The sequence below is a fragment of the Balaenoptera acutorostrata genome, chromosome 2, assembly GCF_949987535.1.
Source record: "Balaenoptera acutorostrata chromosome 2, mBalAcu1.1, whole genome shotgun sequence".
NCBI lineage: Eukaryota > Metazoa > Chordata > Mammalia > Artiodactyla > Balaenopteridae > Balaenoptera > Balaenoptera acutorostrata.
The window spans coordinates 156463912-156486203 of NC_080065.1; the positions used below are offsets into that span (position 1 = coordinate 156463912).

The 22292-nt window shown below is 42.1% G+C and overlaps 1 protein-coding gene across 5 annotated transcripts in view; it reads left to right on the plus strand.

Annotated features, from left to right (window-relative positions):
- The window catches only part of KCNIP1 (potassium voltage-gated channel interacting protein 1), a 361396-nt gene that overhangs the window by 324999 nt on the left and 14105 nt on the right, over positions 1-22292 (plus strand). For 2 of the 5 annotated variants that reach the window (XM_007171374.3, XM_007171371.3), the window contains exon 2: positions 19436-19468. The exons of the other annotated variants lie outside the window; for them this stretch is intronic. In XM_007171374.3, the coding sequence (XP_007171436.1) occupies positions 19436-19468 (33 nt within the window). The remainder of the gene's footprint in view (positions 1-19435; positions 19469-22292) is intronic. 5 annotated transcript variants of the gene reach the window in all.

The window sequence follows — 22292 nt, forward strand, 5'->3', positions numbered from 1 at the left end:
AAGTAAAAATTCGTATATTTTTAATAAGCCTGAGACATGTTTCCCAATGAACCACAGATGGCTCATTTTTATTATCCTATAAAGAGACATTATGGGTAAATGTTTTTTTAAGAAGGGCAGAACAGAACCTGAGAGCTGCTCTCTTTTGGAGGTCTCCAGGCACCTTCTGAGCATTAGGACTCTCTCCTGTCGTCATAGAGGCTGAGATGGGGAGATGTCCTCCATCACCCACTAAGACACAGGATCCCCAGACCTTCATCCCTGATCAGATAGAAGCAATGTGGCAACATCAAGAATAAACTTATGGTTACCAGGGGGGCAGGGATAAATTGGAAGATTGGGATTGACACATGTACAGTACTATATATAAAATAGATAACTAATAAGGACCTACTGCATAGCACAGGGAACTCTACTCAGTTCTCTGTAGTGGCCTATACGGGAAAAGAATCTAAAAAAGAGTGGATATATGTATTTGTACAACTGATTCACTTTGTTGTACAGCAGAAAGTAACACAACATTGTAAATCAAGTATACTCCAATAAAAATTTAAAAACAAACAGACAAACATAGTTCAGATTCCAACTTTGTCACTTGATGACTAATAACCAAGCCCTAATAACCTAGAAAATGAGTATTTATAAAATAATCCTCATGAGGTTATTTAAGGAGTATATAGTGCAGGGTACGAAATGCACTGAACATAGTAACTTGCAGTGAGAGGCTGTCTTTAATGTTCTTTTCTCTTTTCTCAACATCCAGAATCATGAGGAACATACGAAGTTGTTACATATATGTGCCTATGCACATAACCTGGCATTGTAACTATAAGGAAAATAGGTATGTTCTGTCCATTTGACAAACATCCATAAACCCTTCCACAAAAAGCTGTTGAATTTAGAGAACAAATAGTTCTGAACTAACCTAAGAAGATGAAATGTGTAGAACACAGGGTGGTAACTAGCTGTTCTCCCAGCACTGATCATTAGGTTATTGACTTACCAACCAAAGGTAAGTCAGCATTAATCAAACCCAGCCTCTGTAACAAGCCCCTTGCTGGGGCCAAGGGTACAGAGGGAAACGTGACGGCTCTTTCCCAGCCTTCCGCATTGCATAGCACAGTTCCACCATCCATCCAATTGTTCAAGCCTGGAAAATCTTCCTTGTCACCCCCCATCCTTTTCCCTCACACTCCTGGCCACTACATCAGCAAGTCTGGTGGATTCTCTCTGCCAGAAAGATTCAACATCTCCTTCTCATGGGTCTCCACTCCCCAAGGATAACCGCTATCCTGACTTGTAAAAGCCTAGATTAGTTTTACTTGGCTTTGCACTCTATTCATCCATATTGTTAGATGCGGCTGTAGTTAATTTATTCATATCACTGTGTAGCAGCATTTCATTGCTTGACCATGCTAACAATTTGTTGTTTATTTTACTGTTGATGGATACTTGGGTGAGTTCCTGGTTTGGGGCAGTTTTTAAACACAATTTTTAAAGGTTACACACTCCATTTACAGCTATTACAAAATATTGACTATATTCCCCATGTTGTACAATACATCCTTGGAGCCTATCTTATACCCAATAGTGTATACCTCCCACTCCTTCACCTTTATATTTCCCCCTCCCCCCCTCCTCACTGGTAACCACTAGTTTGTTCTTTATATCTGTGAGTCTACTTCTTTTTTGTTGTATTCACTAGTTCGTTGTCTTTTTAGATTCCACGTATATGCAATATCATAAAGCATTTGTCTTTTTCTGTCTGACTTATTTCACTTAGTATAATGCCCTCTGAGTCCATCCATGTTATGCAAATGGCAAAATTTCATTCTGTTTCATGGCTGAGTAGTATTCCATTGTATGCGTGTGTGTGTGTGTGTGTGTGTGTGTGTGTGTGTGTGTATACATATATATATATCAACCACGTCTTCTTGGTCCATTCATCTGTGATGGACACTTAGGTTGCTTTCATATTTTGGCAAATGTAAATAATGCTGCTATGAACATTGGGGTACATGTATCTTTTCGAATTAGTATTTTTTTTTTCAGATGTATACCCAGGAGTGGAATTGTTGAGTCATAGCAGTTCTACTTTTAGCTTTTTAAGAAACCTCCATACTGTTTTCCACAGTGGCTGCACCAATTTACATTCCCACCAGCAGTGTAGGAGGGATCCCTTTTCTCCACATCCTTGCCAACATTTATTATTTGTGTTCTTTTTGATGACAGCCATGCTGACAGGTGTGAGGTGATATCTCATTGTGGTTTTGGTTTGCATTTCCCTGATGATTAGCAGTGTTGAGCATTTTTCATGTGCCTGTTGCTCATCTGCATTTCCTCTTTGGAAAAATGTTTATTCAGTTTTTCTGCCCATTTTTTAATCGAGTTGTTCATTTTTTTGTCGTCGAGTTGTATGAGCTGTTTATATATGTTGGATATTAATCTCTTATCAGTCATATCATTTGCACATATTTTCTCCCATTCAGTAGGTTATATTTTCATTTCATCAATGGTTTCCTTTGCTGTGCAAAAACTTTTAAGCTTAATTAGGTCAGTTTGGGGCAATTATAAACTTGATAGCTCTGCTTCCCATTGCTTTAAAGATAAAATCCTGAAGTTGGCTGATTTGACCAATTGCCATCTTATCTGATATGTCCTCCTTCCATCATTGCATCATTCTGCTCCACCACTTGGCCTCCACTTAGTTCCTCAAAAGGCCAAGCTCGTTCTCATCTCATAATCCTTGCACATGCTATTCCCTCTCCCTGAAACTCTTTACCACTCTTTCTCATCTTTACTTTCAGCTTATATGTCTGCAGACTCTCCTTCCCCCAAACTTAAACTAGGTTCCTTCTGGTTTTTCTGACTCATGCTGCCACCACTCTTTTCCTTCACAGCACTTAAGACAACTCATAACTGCATAATTATGCAATTCATTTGAGTGATTATTTGTTTAACATCTCAGTCCTGATGAACAGAGCACTTGTCTGACTTATTTGTGACCATGTTGCTGGTGCCTAGAACAGTACTTGGCACAGAACAGGAGCGCAATACATATTTGGTAAATGAGTGACTGAACTTGCCATATCGTCAAGGAGCCCATGATCAAGAGAGACAGAAAAGCCTTTCTGTATTTACCATGCCATGTGATGGATGCTGCAGGAGAGGGATCTTAACTGATGCTGTCTGGGGAAGACAGAAAAACTTCCATTTCAGAGGAAGTAGCCCTTGAGGTGACATTTTATAGAGAGCTGCACAACGCCAGCAAGCACCATTCACACTGTAGTCTAAATAGTGTCCTGTGGAGGTGTGCAATGCAATGGAATAGATTTGAAGGAGACCCAGGAAATAAGCCGGCAGAGAGAGAAGGAAATCAGGCACCAGATGGGGGCAGGAGCACATGCAAAGGTATGAAAATGTCACCCAGGAAGTTGTGTTGGGGGAAGAGCAAGTACCTCTAGAGAGTGAGTAGATGTGTAGCGTGGTGACAGTTAGTAGGAGAGAAGCAACAGATAAAACCTGAAAGCTAAGCAGGGAGCAGATCATAAAGGACCTTGACCACCTCATTAAAGAGCATGGCCTTTGTCCTGCGGGCAGTGGGGAGCGATTAAAGGCTTTAAAGTTGGGGACATATTCAGATGTATTTCCTTTGAACACCTTGTCTTCTCCTTCCCCAGAGCCTCTACACAAGAGATTCCTGAAAAGCTCCACCCCATCTTCCCCCCACCACTTAGAATCACACACACACACACACACACACACACACACACACACACACACACACACAAATACACCTTCTTTCCTATCTAGTGAGCTCCCGTGGCTTTAGATTTCATGCCCACCATCACTCCCTCAGGGAAATCTTCCCTGACTGCCTACACTACACCGCAGCCCCCTGCCACTCCCTCCCATAGCATCGAATAGCTCCACCTTACAGAACTTCTCAATCATAATTTTGTATTTGTGTCTGTGATTCTGAGGTTAAGTCTCCCATGCTCCAACCCATAACCTCACTGGGAACAAGAACCACATCTGCCTTTGCTCACTATTGTAATCACATTGCCTGTCAAAGTGCCTGGCATGTACTAGATACTCCATAGTTATGTGCTGTATGAATGACTGTTTAACAAAGATCCTTCTGCCTATTCATGCAGAGAATCCATTGGTATGGTTGAGCCTATAGGCTGAAGACTGGAGCTTTGCAGTAGTCCTTAGGGGAGATACTGAGTATGTGAAATTGAGTCCCAGGGATGTTCATGCCCAATGCCCCAGCTAGGAAATGTCAAAGTAGGCATTTTTAACCCATGTCTATCTAACTGCAGAGCCAAACTCCATTGACTATATTTTCTAATTTTCTGTATTCTTGATGCTCTGGCATTTGGGGCCTTCATCCTGGAGAGACTGCCCCCCTACAGAGCTAGTTAATTCCTAGGGATAACAAATGACTACTCTGCAAGTGTGCCTTTGTATGCAAGCCAGCCAATCCAGAGACCAGACTGCAACCGTCTCCTTTATCTAAGTTTCACACACCAAGCCAATATTCTCTCTGCCCTAAATCACCCCAGGGCCAGGTACCAGACAACTAGAGACCACCCCTGTAGCCCAGAGGCTGCCACATTATTCAAACTTTCCAATCCTAAGCTTACTCAGCATACCTATCCTGCCTTGCCGATTCCTTCCCACAAAATCCCCAGCAAAGGCTCTGGGCCACGCTCTCCCCTCTAATCCATCTCTGCCTCCTGACTGACCCTGGTGCTTCCCTGTGTGGCCCTGCACTGGCATACTGTGCCTCCCATTTCTAGGGATCTGTGAGTATAAACTTCTTCCTTCATGACAGTCATTTTCATGTCTGTGTGTCTTAAGGTACCTGATTAAAACAAATCCTGGGTATGAATTTTACCACAAAAACCCTTTAATGCATTTAATGCAGGTGTCCCAGTGTCCTGACTCCCTGAGGATGCAACTGTGCAGTGAACACTCTAGTCTTCATTGCTCTCAACATGGCTTCTCAGAAGGCACTCGTGAATGTTTGAAGATAATAAGCAGGAAGCTCTCAGGAGCCCTCTCTCCGGAGCATCTGCTTTAGCCCCACACCAGGCCCAGGCGTGGAGCTTCTCTAGTGGCCTCGGGGCCGACCAGTTTTACAAATTATCAACATCTCCCCATTAGCTGTTGCAATATTAAATTGTGTGACTGGAAATGAATGAATAATCCCACGGGCAAGTGAGGGAGACCAAGCAGCAGGGATTTAATAACAAGTCCTGCCCTCTCTCCAAGCTGAAGGTCTCCCTAATTAAATATTAAAAATCTATCTGCACAGCTACAGCAAAAAATTGCTTTTTCAGCAGCGTCGCTTTCAGAAACTTCCTCAGAAGACCAAAAAGCTGTGGGAATATCCTCTTGGGGACCCAGATGTGGAAGCAAGGGAGCTGCCACGTGACAAGCACTCCTGGGCACCAGGCACAGGTCGTGCACATACCTTGTCACATTTAGTCCCCATGAGGACCATGAGACCTGGGTTAGATCACATCCAAGTGACAAAGTTGGGATTTTAACCCAGTTTGATGTGGTTATAAAGCTCATGCAATATAACACAGCAGTTAAGAACATGGGTCTTGGCATCAAGCAGACCTGGATTTGAGTCTCAGGTCTGTCATTTACTAACTGTGCGGCCTTGGGCAGATTACCTTACATCTCTGAGTCTCAGGTTCTTTGTCTTTAAAAGGGTAGCAGTGTGGAGCTCACAGGGTTTGGGAAGGGTTACGTGAGATAATATACATGAAGCCCTAGATGCTGGCCTGGTGCCTAGGAAATGCTTCTGAAATATCAGCTACTATTCTGACCAATGGAAGACCCTCCCCCCTCATTCCCACCCCCTGATATCTGAGAAATGCCTCCTCTAGACTAGAGGGCACCCTGTCCAAACCGCCGCTTCTAGCTGGGCTGTGTCTCTTTTCTTCATAGGTCAGGGAAGAGTTATCAGGAACTGTTTATCACCTGCTGAACCTGTACTCCATGCCAGTTGCATCTTTGTTCATCAACTTATTGAAATCTCACAAGAGCCCTAAAAAGTAGAGATGGTTTCTACTATTTCCCAGTGTTAAAACTGAGACTGATGAATCTAACATGTTGCCAAGGCTACACAAAGATTCCCCAAGCCAGAGGTGCCCCATCCTCATCTGCCCACCCCCAGTACCAGGGCTTCCGAGGTGTTCCACATTTGTTCTTTAAGTCGACTTAAAAATAACCTTCATGGATTTCTCCTTTTTAGAAATTTGTACTTAATCATTGCAGAAAGTTTAAAAAATACACATATAACAGCTATCCAAACCCCAACCTTCACAGATAACCACTGCTAAAATTTTTATATATGATATCCTAGAGATAGGTAGATAGATAGATAGATAGATAGACAGAAATTTCCTATTTTATAAAGCCTGCTTTTTTCCACTTCTAGGAATATTTCTGAGAAATGATATGAAATATGTACAGGGTTACCCACATCCTTAATCCTGGTCCCATTGCTTCCTAGCTTCCTAGACTTTGCTTCAATAATTATTACATCTCTTTTGCATATTTAATCTCTCCCTTTTAATTACAACCACTAGGACCTGTTTCCCCCTTCAGGGTCATGGGCCAACTAAAATAAGAATAAAGAAGGAAGTTACTGATTAGCTAGAAAAAAATCTTAACAGTCCTAGGAGATTTTCTTCAGCTTTAGTTCTCTTGATGACATGGAATCAGGTCTCCAGCCAAGCCTGACTCAGCCTATGGCATTCTAAATAGGAATAACCATGCCCCTTGGCATTCCAGCTGAAACTTCAAATATCTCAAATTGTAGGTATTATTATTAACTGACAGGGAGGAAAAGACTTTCCTCCCTTACCCTCACTTGCAGAGAGCTGGGACCAAGTCTAAGGTCTCAGTCCTGTTTGCTTAACAGAGGCTCTCTATTGCAATGAGCCAGCAAGGACAGGAAAGATGCAAAGCCATCAGGCAGAGACCTGCACTGCAAAGCCATTCTCCATGAAGGCCCAGCAAGTGGGAAGGGGCCAAGGATGCATCAGTTCTCTTATGATTAACATCAGCCCTCACTGGGTGATTAATATTATAACTCATAACTCTCCACTGGCTTCTCAAAAAAAAAAAAACCCTTTGTACTGTACTTGCTTTGCTGTTTGCCACTCCTAAAACTGTTCACATGGGCGCCAAGCCTGGCACAATATGGTCCATGCCCGCCTCACACTCCTCTGTCCCTTATTCACCACGTCCCAGCCTCCAGACGTACTGGGGGGCTTCCTGTCATCTCCTAGATGCAGATGTCACCTCCTAGAGCAGGCCTCTCTTCTTCCCACCGCAGAGTCCTTGGAGAGGCTGTTCCTTCCCTCTGCCCTCACTCTCCACCTGGCCATCCCCTTCCCATCCTTCTGGACTGCTACAGAGAAGCCCTGCAGTTACGGCTAGGTCTTTCTGTTTAAGTTCCTATGACATCCCCTACCTTTCCTTCATAGCACTTTGCTCAGTTGTAATTCAGAGATCATTTGCTTCATCTCTACCTCCACCCCAGGACACACATCACCCCTGTTCCCATTGGATTGGCCAACACCAGTCACATGATCATACCTAACTTCAAAGGAGCAGGAAGTGCATCCAAAGGAGCAGGAAGTGCTTGGAAGGAGAACCAAAAATAGTTTGTGATGAGCACCAGTGATCATCACAATATAATGTTTTGTTTGAAAAAACTTTGATTCCACAAAAACAACATCACAACAAACACAACTAGACCAATTGCACTAGAAAACACCGATTGCACTGGGCCATACTTAACTAGGACCAGCTTCACAATGAAATAAATGGCATCTACTTACATTATCCTACTCAAAATGTAATGCTTTTAACCAAAACATTAAAATTATAATAGCAATCCATACATATAGCTTAAAAAAATATTTCAAATGGTAACAAAGCTGTAAAATGAAAAGGAAAGTGTGCCTTCTCCTGCAGTGTCCCCACCCCGTAATCCCGTAGAATTGACCGCTATAGACAGAATTTATCAGGCCTCGAGATGAAGGCGGGGGGCCTGGGAAGGCTTCACAGAGAAGGCACGTGCAGAAGCTGTTTGGGTTTCTTATATTTGAGACAATTTTCAAAGACTTCTATGATCCAACTTAAGCTTTACTGTAAGCCACTTTGAGACTTACGTCTAATGATGAGAAATACTGTTTCTCTCAGAAGGGCTGGGAATTCCAAGCCACAGCTCCAATCTGGGAAGTTTCATCAAAGCATCACTCCAAGCTTAGCAGTTGCCACCCACCACTCCTCAGATTAAATAGCTTCAGAGCCCTGTGACCCACTAATGCATTCACAAACTAACTCAGCTAATTAACCCTGGCTCGTTCATCCTCTTAATCTACAAAAGCCTTCCAGCTGGCCAACCCTGGCTAATGGAGTGTTATGTGGGCTCTTTATAGGTTGCATCCCTCTCATAGCCAAGCAAAGACACCTATTAGAAAGCTGAGGCCCCTGCACTAAAGTGAGGAGGGGACTTCACTGAGTGCCTTCTACAAGTCAGGCACTTTCTGTGCAGTGGTTCCTCTGATCCCAACAGCCTGGGAGATGGGTGCTACTGTGCCCATTTTACTGTGAGTCTCAGAATACAGAACTTGCTCAGGCTCGTCCACTATTAAGCCGCAGGGCTAGAATTCAGACCTGACTATTTTGGCTGCAAAGCTTACCATTATTCCCCACTTACTGATGCCTAATTGGGTTGCCGCCTTCCCCGACCACCCTGTATAAAATAGTGCCTCCCGTGACCCGTTTCTCTAGTCCTGTAACCCTGCTTTATCGTCATTCACAGGACACATCACCACCTCTGTTCACTTCTGTATCCCCAGTGCCTGGAAGAGTGGCTGGCATCTAGTAGGCACTCAGTAATTATTTGTTGAAGGAGTAAATAGTGCTGTGAAAAAAATACTGGATTGCCAGAAGGACTGACCTGAGTTTAATCCTGCTTTGCCAGGAATCCAGTGTGTGACCTTGAACAAGTCCGGTTCCCTCTCTGGGCCCCGGGAGCCATATCTGTGAAGTTAGAGGGCAGGATCAATGTACCTCTCCGTAACTCATATGCTCTGTGACTTCTACAACTTGTCACCCAGAGTGGAGGCTACCCTCATACTCAGAAACAGGAAACAAAATTAGAAATGCTAAATGGATGGCAGAGTTTGAGGCAGGGGAAGTTATGGGGAGAAAAACCCAGAAGCCACTTGGTGTCTTCCCTCCTGCCACAGACCAGGCTCTGTAAATCCTCAAGTGCAGAAAGTGTGAGAAGCTTGGGTAGAGGAATGTAGCCCCTGATTTGCTGAGACAGAGGAACAAACACAAAGATACAGGAGTGGGCCCAGGGGAGACCCATAGGGTGGTCCTTTATGCCAGTTAAGTATCTGACTGTCAGTCAGATGATGAGATTAGTCTTTGCACTTCTACTCACAATCTTGATAACCTCAGGGATGTCTCATAAGATCTCTGATTCCATTTCTCTTAATAAAAGGCAATAATAATATTTTCTCTTTTTTCTCTGAACCTCAGTTTTCTCCTCTGTAAAATGAAAATAATATAACACGTATCTCACAGGAGCTAAGTGATGTGAAGAGTGCTCTGTAAAATAGAAGGCTGAAATGTACTGAAACAGAACCTGTATGTCAACCCCATTCTTGATGCATGTGATGTTAGCAGCACAGAAGCATCATCTAAGGACACAGCCTGAATCTGTACAAAGGTCCTCTCTAATCACAGGGCACCCTTTTTTTCTCCATGGTGCTTGGAACCCAAAAAATGAAATTCAGTCACGTTTCTAGAATATCACAAAATACACAGAAGTCACTTGGAAAAACATGGTATGGGGTAGAAGAGAGGGGCTGTTAAACAGGACCACAGACTCAGGCAGTTAATGTAAATGAATGATGATAGATAACAATTCTCCCTTGGTCTTAGTGTTGGAGAGGCAATAGGGAGTAGTAGGGTCTGCGGTTTACTAGAGTACACTTGCTCTGTCTAGAGCGAGCAGCTTCTCCTCCGCTCCAACCAGTTGTGCTATGTGATAATGCAGGCCTGCATAGCTGTAACTTCAGATTTCTAGAGAGAAGCCAAAATCCATATTTTATATGAAATAAATGTTGACAAAATTCACATTTAAAAGGAGTGAGATAACAACTGTACCCTGTGGACTGCCAGATTGTGATTTCTGAACTAAACTGTCAAATGATGGAATTAGCCACTAAATTAGCCAACTGCTTTCCAGATAGTCTCTTGGCTGCTGTCTTGGGACTCTTAATGTAACTCCCATTCAGCTCCTAATAGCTCTACACACTTTTAGCAAATAATGAGCACTTACTATTCACCTACTACGTGCAAAGCAGATACTAGACATCACATAGTGGGATACTAAAAATAAAACAAAAATAAGAACAAGACACAGTCTCCCTACCCCCACTCCACCTCACCCCACTCCTGTAAATGTAAACTGCAACACCAAAGGTAGATTCTGATACCTACTGGGTGATTGTTCAGACATAAGAAGTGCTTCAGGAGTTTGGACAGACCGAGAGCTTTCCATGTGGTGGTTTTTGAGAGCTGCCCGGAGGAGATGGCTCTTAGGTTTCAAGGGTGCCTGGGATTGGGATCAGCTGATCACATGCTTTGGCAGAGATAGGGGTCCCCATACCAGTAGAATCTGCAGCTATTGCAAAAGATCCATGCCGTGTAGTTGTGGGGAATTGTTCTGGAAAGGTAAACTGGGCCCCCAGGATAGACTTCAATGCCAGCTGGGGAATCTGGGCTTTATCCTGAAGATTCAGCAGAGAGGTGGTGGGTTGTAGTGGGGTGAATTTGATGGAGAGGGACCCCCTTATCCTGCTTTCTCGAGGATGAGAAGTCTGGGTGCAGGCTCCAGGGGCCCCTCCAGTTTCGACTCTTCACCTCTTGTATTTTATTTCAGTCCACACAGAATAGACAAGCAGGACAGAGCTTCCCCAGACAGTCTCATGCAGGCTGTGCTTAAGTGGGGCTGTGCAGGGGGTAGGGGTGGGGCTGGGGGGTGGAGGAGGCCTTTGTGGTAATGACCTGGATCCTGAAACAATTCAGAGAGGCAGCAGGGCTTTTTAACAGGCAGTCTTTCCATTTTTTTAACGATGGTTTCATTTTACATTTTTATTAGCCCTGCACTGATTGTTCTCAGGCTCTCTGATGGGATGTGAGATGTACGGACATTTATAGAAATCAAAACATTAATAAATCACGAAGTTCATAACGTCTGATTTGCTTCTAAATGAGACAGAACTATTATCACCATAAAGTTGCACATAAAATAGGCCCAATTGTGATGTATTGGACAGTCTAATCAAAGGCATTTGAGTGAATAACCTTTCCACCAAAGAAGGAAACAATCAAAGCTGAATAACTTCATTAATAATTCAAGGTGTGTCTGCCAAGGCTTCATTTATTAAGTGCACGGTTAACAGGCTTCCGAGCTGAGTCCTGGAGATGACACCTTGCCACCTTCTCCCTGCCTCTGGGCAGGCAGGCAGACATTCTCAGACAACCTGGCTGCAGTCCTTGCATTTGGCAGCTCCTGTTCCAGTTGAGGGTAACATCCAGTGCCCTTCTCCAGCTAAGAAATGGACCATAGCAATGCACACCGTGACTGTCTGGATTATTAAGGGCAGAGGACATGGAGCCATGTAATAACTGTAAGGGAGGAGAGGCAGGAAATTTTCTCAGTGACCGGCAGTTATTATGTCTATTTGCTAACACTGCAGGCCCTGCATTCCTGGTGTCCACCACCCACAGAAACTCTGCCCTGTTCCCTGGCAGTCTGCAGACCGAGATGCTTAACAGCTCTTTCATCCAGAGTCTTGTGTTTGCTTATGCCCATTGCAGTTAATATAGGATGATAATATTCGCTTTAGCTAGTTAATATCCAACCTGAACTGGCAACTGGGTGCCTGTCTGACAGAGTAAATCACAGAACAAGAAAATTGTCCTATATCGAAGAGAAGCACACATAATTAACTAGATCCATCAGAAAAGTTGTAATCATGACCTAGAAAGTGTCTAACAGACATGATTATTGGATTCTGCTGTTGAGAGTGACCCTTAAAATCACAGTCTTAATACACTAGAAGGTGGGAATAACATTTTTGTGTACCTACTGTATGCAGAGAGCACTTTATATATCTTATCTCTTTAGATTCACAGCTACAAGATGGGTCTGATTATAACTCAAATTAGTCTAATGACCACATACCTCCTAGGGACAGTGAGATGATTAGATCAATTCTAAAACTATTAGCATGCTCTCTGAGCTCACCAAGACAGGCACTTAATATGAGGATACATTAATACTGAATTCCAGAAAAAGCTCACTCGGCCAGTCTCCATTATTTCCCTGCTTGTGATTATTCTGTATGGCATACAGGAGTTTATTTTTCTACTAACAAAGAAAGGGTTTATTTGGTTGGGTTACAGGGGCTAAACCTACTCTGTGAAATTGAGTATTTCACGAGTATTGAACTGGTTTTCAGGTCTTTAGTACATGAATTTGGGATAGTTGAGCATAAGACAGCTCTTCTAAAATAGTAGTTATAATGTGATGGAGTCATACTGGCGAATCATGGGTTTCACTTCCCAAATCCATGTTCAGTGACTTCATGTTGATAGTCTGAACTAGGCTATGATGGGAATATTTGCACCAAGGATATTGAAAAGTTGCATCAAGCAGGCTTCTCCCCCAAGAGCCAGTTGTTAAACACTTACCAGCGCATCAAAGCAAGCCCTCTGCTTGGAAACCATCACTCAGGAAGTTGTCAAGTTATCTGGATGGCAGTGAACTACTCTTCAAAAAGCAGACTGAAAGACTGACACCTTAGCCTGACCTTGATCCAATGAGTTTCCATGAATGAGAAAATTCTATGCCAACCTGAGATAAGTCTTATTCACATGGCAATTTTACTTTTCCTTTGAGTAATTCCTTCAGCCTCTCTCTGTACCTTCATTTTTCCATCTTAATACTACAAGCATCTAGACACTATTTTTTCCTCCTCCTCATTTGCAATAAATCAGTTTAGCCTCCCAGTCAAGAGAAGTAACAAAATCCCACCCATGTAATCCTCTGATTTCCTGCAGAAATATTCTAGAACCACTCATCCTGCGTAGTATGCCCTCTGTCCCCAAAGCAGGGCAGCCCCTGCTCATTAACTGACTGTCCCCATGCGCTGGAACTTCAGAGCAATGTCCAGCTGAGACCAAAGGAGACACGGTGGGAGGTTTCCCCACTGCTTCCTGAAAACTAGCTGGTGGCAGGATATAACTAATTCCCCCCTAGAGCTGGAGAAACTGCTGGAGCTACCTAAATAAATCATCAAAAGTTTCATCCTGGGACACTTTTTCCAGACAAAGAGGTCCACTTACAACATTATCTAGAGATTTTCGCTTGTGGCTTAGACACTGCAGTGAACCTGACATTTATTTCTACTCTGCAGCCTGGTCGGGGGCTTAGCTGGACAGAAGTGTTTGCTTTGGAGATGAGGGGACACAAGAGTCCCTAATATATGTAGCCTTGCTCCTTGTCCTGAAACACCTTTTAGGGCTCCTTCTTCCTGCCAACCCTGGGACGTAGGTGACTTACTTCTTTCCCAGGTGTTTCTTTGTTTTTTCATTCTTGGTGAAAACTGTGTGAATGTTACACTGCCACACAATCAAAAGAACGGTGACTTACGTCACAATCTGTGTAGTGATTTTGTGGACTTTTAATAATTGCATTACATTCCTGACAATTTCTACCACTACCACCACCCCCAAGAAGTGCAAGGTGCATCTGACATGCCCCTTCCACACACCTCACCCAGTGTGCTGATCTGAAGGCCACCCTCATAAACACCCCCATTTGAGGAGGAAGGTCAGAGAACTGAAATACTTTCTCTCTCTCTGTCTCTCTCTCTCTATCTCTCTCTCTCTATATATATGTATATATATACATATACACACATATATATACATATATATATTTCAAGTAAGTATATATATATATATATATATATATATATTTCAAGACATTTCATCTGGAAAACCTCCCATCTGATGGAAGTAGCAGTACTCAAATATTATTTTTGGTAGGACTCTGTTTTTTTTTAGAACATTTTCAGGACTAAGGGGTAAATGAATGAGAAACATAAATTCAGTTTTGTTTAAAAGGGTCAGGAGGGTTTCAAGATTAAGAGAACCAATGCTTGGAACAAAACATGATTTGAGTTTTATTGAACCAAGGAGACTGAAAAAAATGTCTGGAACACTCAGAAAAATCTTTATCAAGGCTCAGCACTCCTGGGACTCATCGTTAAGTTTATAAAATTCAGAGCTGATGAGTTGTGTGCTGTGTGTGTCTGCTTGAGCTTATGACTCACCTCTAAGCCTTGGCTGTAAGAATCTCAGCCTCCAGGATTATACTTACGGGTCCAAATAGAGTTTATTTCCCTCTCTGCTCCACACAGACACCAACAAGGATCTTCACCGCTGATTACCTTGGGGTAATTTGTCAATCAAAAGATGGGAAAGGGGCTTCCCTGGTGGTGCAGTGGTTGAGAATCTGCCTGCCAATGCAGGGGACACGGGTTCGAGCCCTGGTCTGGGAAGATCCCACATGCTGCGGAGCAACTAGGCCCGTGCACCACAACTACTGAGCCTGCACGTCTGGAGCCTGTGCTCCGCAACAAGAGAGGCCGCGGTAGTGAGAGGCCCGCGCACCGCGATGAAGAGTGGCCCCCGCTCGCCGCAGCTAGAGAAAGCCCTCGCACAGAAACGAAGACCCAACACAGCCATAAATAAATAAATAAATTAAAAAAAAAAAAAAGATGGTGTTAAAGTTGCCCAGAATAAACCAACAAACTATGTATAGGGTAGAGTAAAAAATTACATTTTCAAATGCCAGCATGCTATCACTAATATAGTCTCCAATGTAACCAACATAGTTTAGGCAACATTAAAAATGAATCTCTGGAAACACAAAAAATATGATAAAAGAGATAGCAGAGCATTCAATTTCATGCACACTGTCACATAAATTATTTGCAGCTCGAGTATGTTATGCTCTTTTAAATTTCCCTCTGGGTACAGTTTTAATGGCATCCCACAAGTTTCAATATGTCACATTTTCATTGTCATTTACTTCAAAATACTTTCTGATTTCCAGGAGATTTCTTCTTTGATACATGGGACACTTAGGAATTAGAACCATGTTGCTTGATTTCCAGACATTTGGAGATTTCCTTGTTTTCTTTTTACTCTTGATTTCTTGTTTAATTTCCCTTTGGACAGAAAACATTCTGAATAATTTCAGTTCTTTGAACTTTTTTGAGATTGGCTTTAGGAGCCAGGAAACGATCAATTTTGGTAAGTGTTCAATGTGCACTTGGAAAGGGTGTGTATTCTATGATTGTTGGGTAAAGAGATCTACATGTGTCAGTGAGGCCAAGTTTGTTCATTGCATTGCTCATATCTTCTATACCCTTATTGATCTTTTGTTTTATCAGTTTCTGAGAGAGGTGTTTTAAAATCTCCAATTCTGATTATGAATTTGCTATTTCTCCTTTTGGGTCTGTCAGCCTTTGCTTTATATGTATTTTGAAGTTATATTCTTATTGCATACTAATTTAGAATTTTGTTATGTCTTCCTAGTGAATGGCCCCTTTCATTATGAAAACTTCCTCTTTCTCTCCAGCAAAGCTTCTTGCCTTAAAGTTTATTTTAGCTGATGTTAAAATAGCCATGACAGGATTTCTTGATTCGTATTTGCATGCTGTATCCTTTTACATTCTTTTACTTTTGCCTTTGCTGTGTCTTTATGCTTGCAAGCAGCATTTAGTTAAGGTTTGGTTATAACTTGAAGATTACTCTCTTGTATGGAAGATTTTCTATTTGCTTTTGTTATTTCAGCAGTTTTACTGTGATGTTCCTAGGTGTGGTTTTTCTTTGTGATTATCTGCTTGAGGTTTGTAGTGCTTCTTGAATCTGTAGCTTGATTTATTATATCCATTTTTAAAATTCTCATTTATTTATCTCTTCAAATATTGCTTCAGCATCATTCTTTATCTCCTTCCTTTTTGGAACTCCAATTATACCTAAGTTAGAATTTTTCATCATGTCTTATGCTCTTATCTGTACTTCCCATTTTTTTCTCTCTTGTGCATCAGTAAGTATATTTTTCTCTCGACCTATCTACCAAATCATTAATTTTCTCTTCATCTGTGCATAACCTACTGATAAATTGGTCTATTTAGTTGTTAATTTTGGATAATACACTTTCCAATTCTAGAGTTTTAAACTTACTTACTTGTATATATTCTGGTCCTCTGGTAGAATTCTCCACCTTTTTATCTATTTTCTTGAGCATATTTCATTATTATTTTAAAGCCCATGCTTGATTGGTCCAATATCTAAATCCCATAAATCTATTACTACATTGCTATATTCTATCTTTTTCTTTTGGTCCTGTCTCTTAATATGCCTGGCAAGTTTTCAATGAAAAACGGACATTAGAATAAAAAATCTGTAAATTACCTAGCTCAGCCTTCAACTTCTAGGAGGTAACAGAGTAGGGGCAGATAAACTTAATCCAAACAGGGACTGAGCTATTTTGAGGCTGGATTTCAATCTTTGTAAGGCCTGATCTATTTCTAACTTGTTCTTGCTCCTAGAATGTAATCCTTTAGGGGTCAAACTGAAAGCCTGGGTGTTTACCAGGAACCCTCCTCCTAGGAAGACCCAGAACTCCAGCACTTAACTCCCAACACTGTGAGCCTGCCAAAAGCTCTGTTTGGCTCTACCACATTTTGGCCATGGCTTTTGCTCAGTCTCTCTTGACCTGTGTCACTTAGGAATTAGCAAAAGCCTTGAGGGAATAAGCAGCTAGAGCTACCAGGCTCATTTCTCTGTGGCCCCTCCAATCTGGGCCCCTCAAGTCCTGAATGTCTTTGTGGCACTGATCCAGTTTTTGTCTTCCCAGATTCCTGAGAGTTCTGCTCACATTCTTTGCTTAGCAGACCATTTTTGCTCAGTTTCTCAATCTCATTACCCATGCCACTTTATATACACTTGAGTTAAAAAGCAGCATTGATTGTCAGACTCACTTTAATGAGTTTTTCTTCCCTCCAGAATTATGGCTTCTAAAGTTCAGGCTATCTTGGTAGCTCTCCAAACAGATGTGATTTTCTTAATCCTCCTTTTCTAGCTTTTCTCAGTGAGAGGTCAGCTCTGCTACAAGAAAGCTTACAATTCCAGGGCCTTTTCGGCTTCTGTGCCTTTTCATATGCTGTTCCTTTGCCCCTCTTCCTTCAAGACTCAAATAAATTATCACCTCCCCTTGAAATCTTCCCTGCGGCCCCTTCTGGTCCCCCTCCATCCAAGTGGCATTAGTTAAGAGCTTCCTCCTCTTGGCTCCCAGTGTCTTAGCCATATCCACACTGCTTGGAATGATTTGCCAATGAAGAATTCCAGACTAGCAATTCACAATATTCTACAAACAGGAATATTATATTTGGCCCATACTGTATGTATAAATGTTAAATTCATTGATAACAGCTAGGAATCAGGACACAGATCATCTTTTAATAGTAGCATCTCTTGAAAGATCTGAAGATCTGGACTCACCAGGCTTAAATTCTACATGACAACAACTGGCTGCATAACAGCTATTTCCCTTTCATGGGGCAATGGCTCTCCAGTTCTCAGTCCCCACCACTCTCTATGGTTGTACATACATCATCCAACTCATCTAAATTACCTACCAACTAATATTGGCATTTGAGTTTGTAATTCTTGGTCTATGTGTGTGCCCTGCCCATCAGTCTCAGAACTCCATATGAACAGACATTATATCTTTTCATCTCTCTCCCAATACCTGTCACATTCCTGGCATGCCAGCGAAGGTCAGTCCATAGTTTTAGACATATCTCTGCAAGAATGCTACCCTAGCATTTTTAGAGCAGTAAAACTATTCTGTAGGATACTATAATGGTGGATACATGGCATTATACATTTGTCAAAACCTATAGAACTATACCACACCAAGAGTGAACTCAAATGTAAACTATGGGCTTTAATTAAAAATAATATATCAATCCTGGTTTTTCAATTGTAACAAATATACCACACCAATGCAAGATGTTAAAACAGGGGACACTGTGAGGATGGGGTACATAAGAACTCTCTATTTTCTGTGCAATTTTTCTATAAACTTAAAACCATTCTAAAAATAACCTCTACTAGAAAAACAAATAAATACAAATGCTACCTATCAGAGTGATAAAAGGGGGCAACTAAATCCAGCAAAATAAGTTTCTCCCATGGGATTCAGGTCAGGAGACAAGAGCAGAAATACTTACCAAAGGACACCCACCTATACCACCACTTTTAGGGACAGCAGGAAAATAAGCCTTTCCTGCCTGGGGTTGTGGGTAAGGGGTGGCTAAGACACACTTAAAGTGGTGGCTGGTCTGCCTTATGCACTCTTGGTCAGGGATACTGGAAAGACAGGAGGAAGTTCACATAATAGCCTACAGAGGAAACTAGGCTGACCCCCAAATCGGCCCAAAAAGGCCAGCAAGAGAGCAGCAAATAGAGCCTGTTTCCCACTCTCTGGGACCTGGATCCACCCTACTCCACCGTGTAATGGAGGATTTTCCAGGTCTGATGTTTTTTCTTCTGTTTTACATTCAGTGTAATAGGGGATTTTGCCTTCAACCACCCTGCCCGCTCATCCTAATGTGCTAATTCATTTTTTCGGTAGCCCTTTTTCCTCTTCTGCATCTGTGTTACTTATCAAGCTTCAGAAGGAAAGAGAGAAGCAAAGACTTGTAGATTGTAAGCTCCATGAGAGCAGGGAACAGAGTTGTTTCATTCACTGAGATACACATAGTAGGTACTTAATTGATAGTTGTTGAGTGAGTGAATAAAGAATCCTGCAAGAATGCAGCTTCAAATCACAAAGTGGCAGAGCGTGGCAATGGGGCCTCCGTTGTGGCGCGTTATCTTATAAGCCACTCTTCAATCAAACGTGCAGGTATTTCCAAGGCCCACCCACATCCGTTCATCCTCTGCCCCGTGCCATCCCATCTCTCTTCGGGCTGCATGGCTGCATGGCTGCGGGCACGCTCAAGGAGCTCCCTGCTGGGAGCCGTGGGCACTGCAAGGTGACCCCTTGCTCTTGCCTGTTCTGACCATGGGAGAAGGTCAGTCCCAGCTCTGCTAACAAGAAACTTCTTCGCATATGTCAAGCTGGGTGGTGACCTGGACACCCTCAGAGCAGACTTTCCATGGAAAATAAAAGTGTGTTTTGCTTGTTTGATGAATGGTTTTGGTAAAATGTTTTCTTACTTTTTCCTAGACATCGCCTGGTGGTATTACCAGTATCAGAGAGGTAAAAAAGTTTAAACTAACTTGACTACTTTGGTCACATTACTTTCAGTGGGAGAGCTTCTTAATCACGTATATATTTTGTAATTCGTCTTCTCACTGACCAACTTTCTGTGCCCCTTAACAGCAAACCCCACCTAAATAGAAACAGTTGGAAACATTCCTTTAGAGACAAGTTACAGGAAAAATTTTGCTCCCCTTAAGAAACTGATATGTTTTTCTCTCACAGACAATAAGATATATGTAAAATCTCAGAGCCAATTTGTGGCTCAAGTGTAGTAACTGCTTAGAACAAATGACCTGAATTTCTATGTTCTCTTTTTCCCCGTGGTCTCGACCTCCTAATCTAATCAATATTTTCTGAGGCAGTTTTTCCTATTACCTTATCTCTTTTTATTTTATTATATGTATTTCATATAATCAGCTTCAAGTCCTTTGTGAAACAAAGCAGAATGTGTTTAAATAAACAAATAGTGAGGAAGAGAGAGGTGGTAGCCTGGGTGATGTGAGGTAGGAGAATGGTAGTGGGTGGAGGGGCAAGTAGGTATAGATCAGGAGCCAAAAACTCAGATGCCTGCAGGACCAAGCAGGGAACACAACTGACGTAAGTGAGCCAGGGGTGAAGAGAGGGCGCACTAGAGGCTTTCACTGCTCAGAGGGATCAGCCCCTGCCCAGCTCTGATAAACTGTTACCTTGTGAGAAGTTGAGACCAAAGTTGTCAGAGAATCCCATTTTCCAAGAGAAATCAGAAATCCAAACTTGTGCGTGAATCTCTCAACTTTAAATGTTGGAAATTCCAAACAAAATTAAAACACATTTTATGGGCCAAACAAGACCTATCTTTGGACTGTGTTCATGCCAATGACCAACACATTTTGTAACCTCAAAACTAAATGGGTGGTTACACAATCCAATCCGGAGACCCCATGATGGAGAAAATATTTTCCAGTACAGGAAGAAAGAGATGGTCACAGCCATGGTCTTTGGTCATGTAATGGTTATGGACCTAACAGAGGAGACCCTCAGCAGAGAGAAGACCAAAGACTTGGGCCCTCCTATTGCTCATAGTCTAAGGGCCTCACTTGTACACGGGCACAGAGCTTGTCAAGAACAGAACTACTGCAAGGCTGGTTACAACCAATTTGCAGTTTTGTGCTCGAGGGAAGCAGAAGCCATTGTAGAGGCACATGGAAGCCAGATCTATAAAACAGGCCCTGTACTGGCTGGATTTGAGGTCCAGTTCTGTCACCAGCTGGCTATGTGACCTAGGACTCAGGCAAAGCCAGTTAGTGACAGAGTGTGGAAGACATCTCCCATGCTAGAAGTCCTCAACATGGGCTCCATGTGTTTGAAAGATACAGGAACTCATGGAAAGTATAGGCAAAGTGCCATGGTTAGGTGCATTTTCTTTTTCTAAGAGGGCCTATAGCTTTCATCCACACTCAGAAGAGTCTGTGACCCCCAAACATTAAGGTCCCCATAATCTGAATCATCTCCTCCAAACTTTCCTTCAGTCTGGGAATTACCTGTGTAGCATCCTCTACAGTTGGTTATTCCATCTTGCTTTAACTGCCCCCAGTGATAGATTGTTCGTCACTTTTTAAGGTACTTATAGTTAGAAAACTCTTGATCTGTTAGGACCCCCATCTTACTAATATTCTGATGGAGAGGGTAATGTTCCCCCGCTTCCCACCACACACAGTTTTAGTGGGACAACGGGCATGAAAACATTTTACAGAGTAAAAGTAGTTTACAAACAAAAGGTATTCTGATTTATTCTTGTTAGGTAGTGATCACCATTGTATTAGATCTCTGGGTTAATTTTTATCTTTATCATCCAACTCAACCTGACTTAGTAACTGGCTCAACATTATTTTTAATAATAAAAATAATAATAACAAGCAACACTTGGCCTCAGAAACTCTTAACAAACCTCAGAAGAAACTGTCAAGGAGGCTCGCATCTGTTAATTCTGTTTCCTCTTCCTCCAACCAGAGAGCTGGGCCACCCCCCTTCCCTTAGTGGGACCTCCTGGATAGCACTCAGAGGCTCCCCGGGGGAAAACAAGGATTTTAAAACCTCCACAGCCCCTTTCAGAGTTTCTTCAGAATATATTTACAGTGGCCAGAACCATGAAGCATACAGAGAAAGAGAAGGGAGAGCTGATGTGAGGGAAAAGAATGCTTAAATTATGCAGAAGCCATTGTAGAGGCACCCATAAGGTTGCTATGAGTGTAGGCAAATTAAATTAGTGTTTTCCATTCCCAAATCATGACCATGAGAGTCACAATCAGCACATTTTTATAAAGGAATGATTAAATTTGAGAACAGAGTATATCCCACATTACTGAGGGAAAGTACCATTTCATGAAATGGTACTCTATTTCATGAAACCCTTGCTTCAAAACATTTTATAAAATTTTCCCTTTATGTATACTGGATTATGATGTAAATTGTAATTCTTAGTATGAAACACAGTAAAAAAAAAATTCAAGAACCACTGGTTTAAGCCCCTAACACCCGCTGTGCGGGCGATTTCCCAGCATCAGCATCTTGAACCCCAAATATGTAAATTTCCTTCAGCAACTGATGTTACCATAGTCTGACAATTAGAGGGTGATGAAGAAGCAAAACAAAACAAAAGCTTGGCAGTCAATATTCAGATGTTACAGAATCTCTTCGATACAGAAACTGATCCTGCTGGTCAGACAGTAAACAAACCAGTTCTATCTTAACGAAGTGGTTTTAATATTTGATATATCTATAATCACTTAGTGCATTTTTAATGAAAGAGACGGTAAGCAAGTGCAGTTTCTGAGTCAGAAAG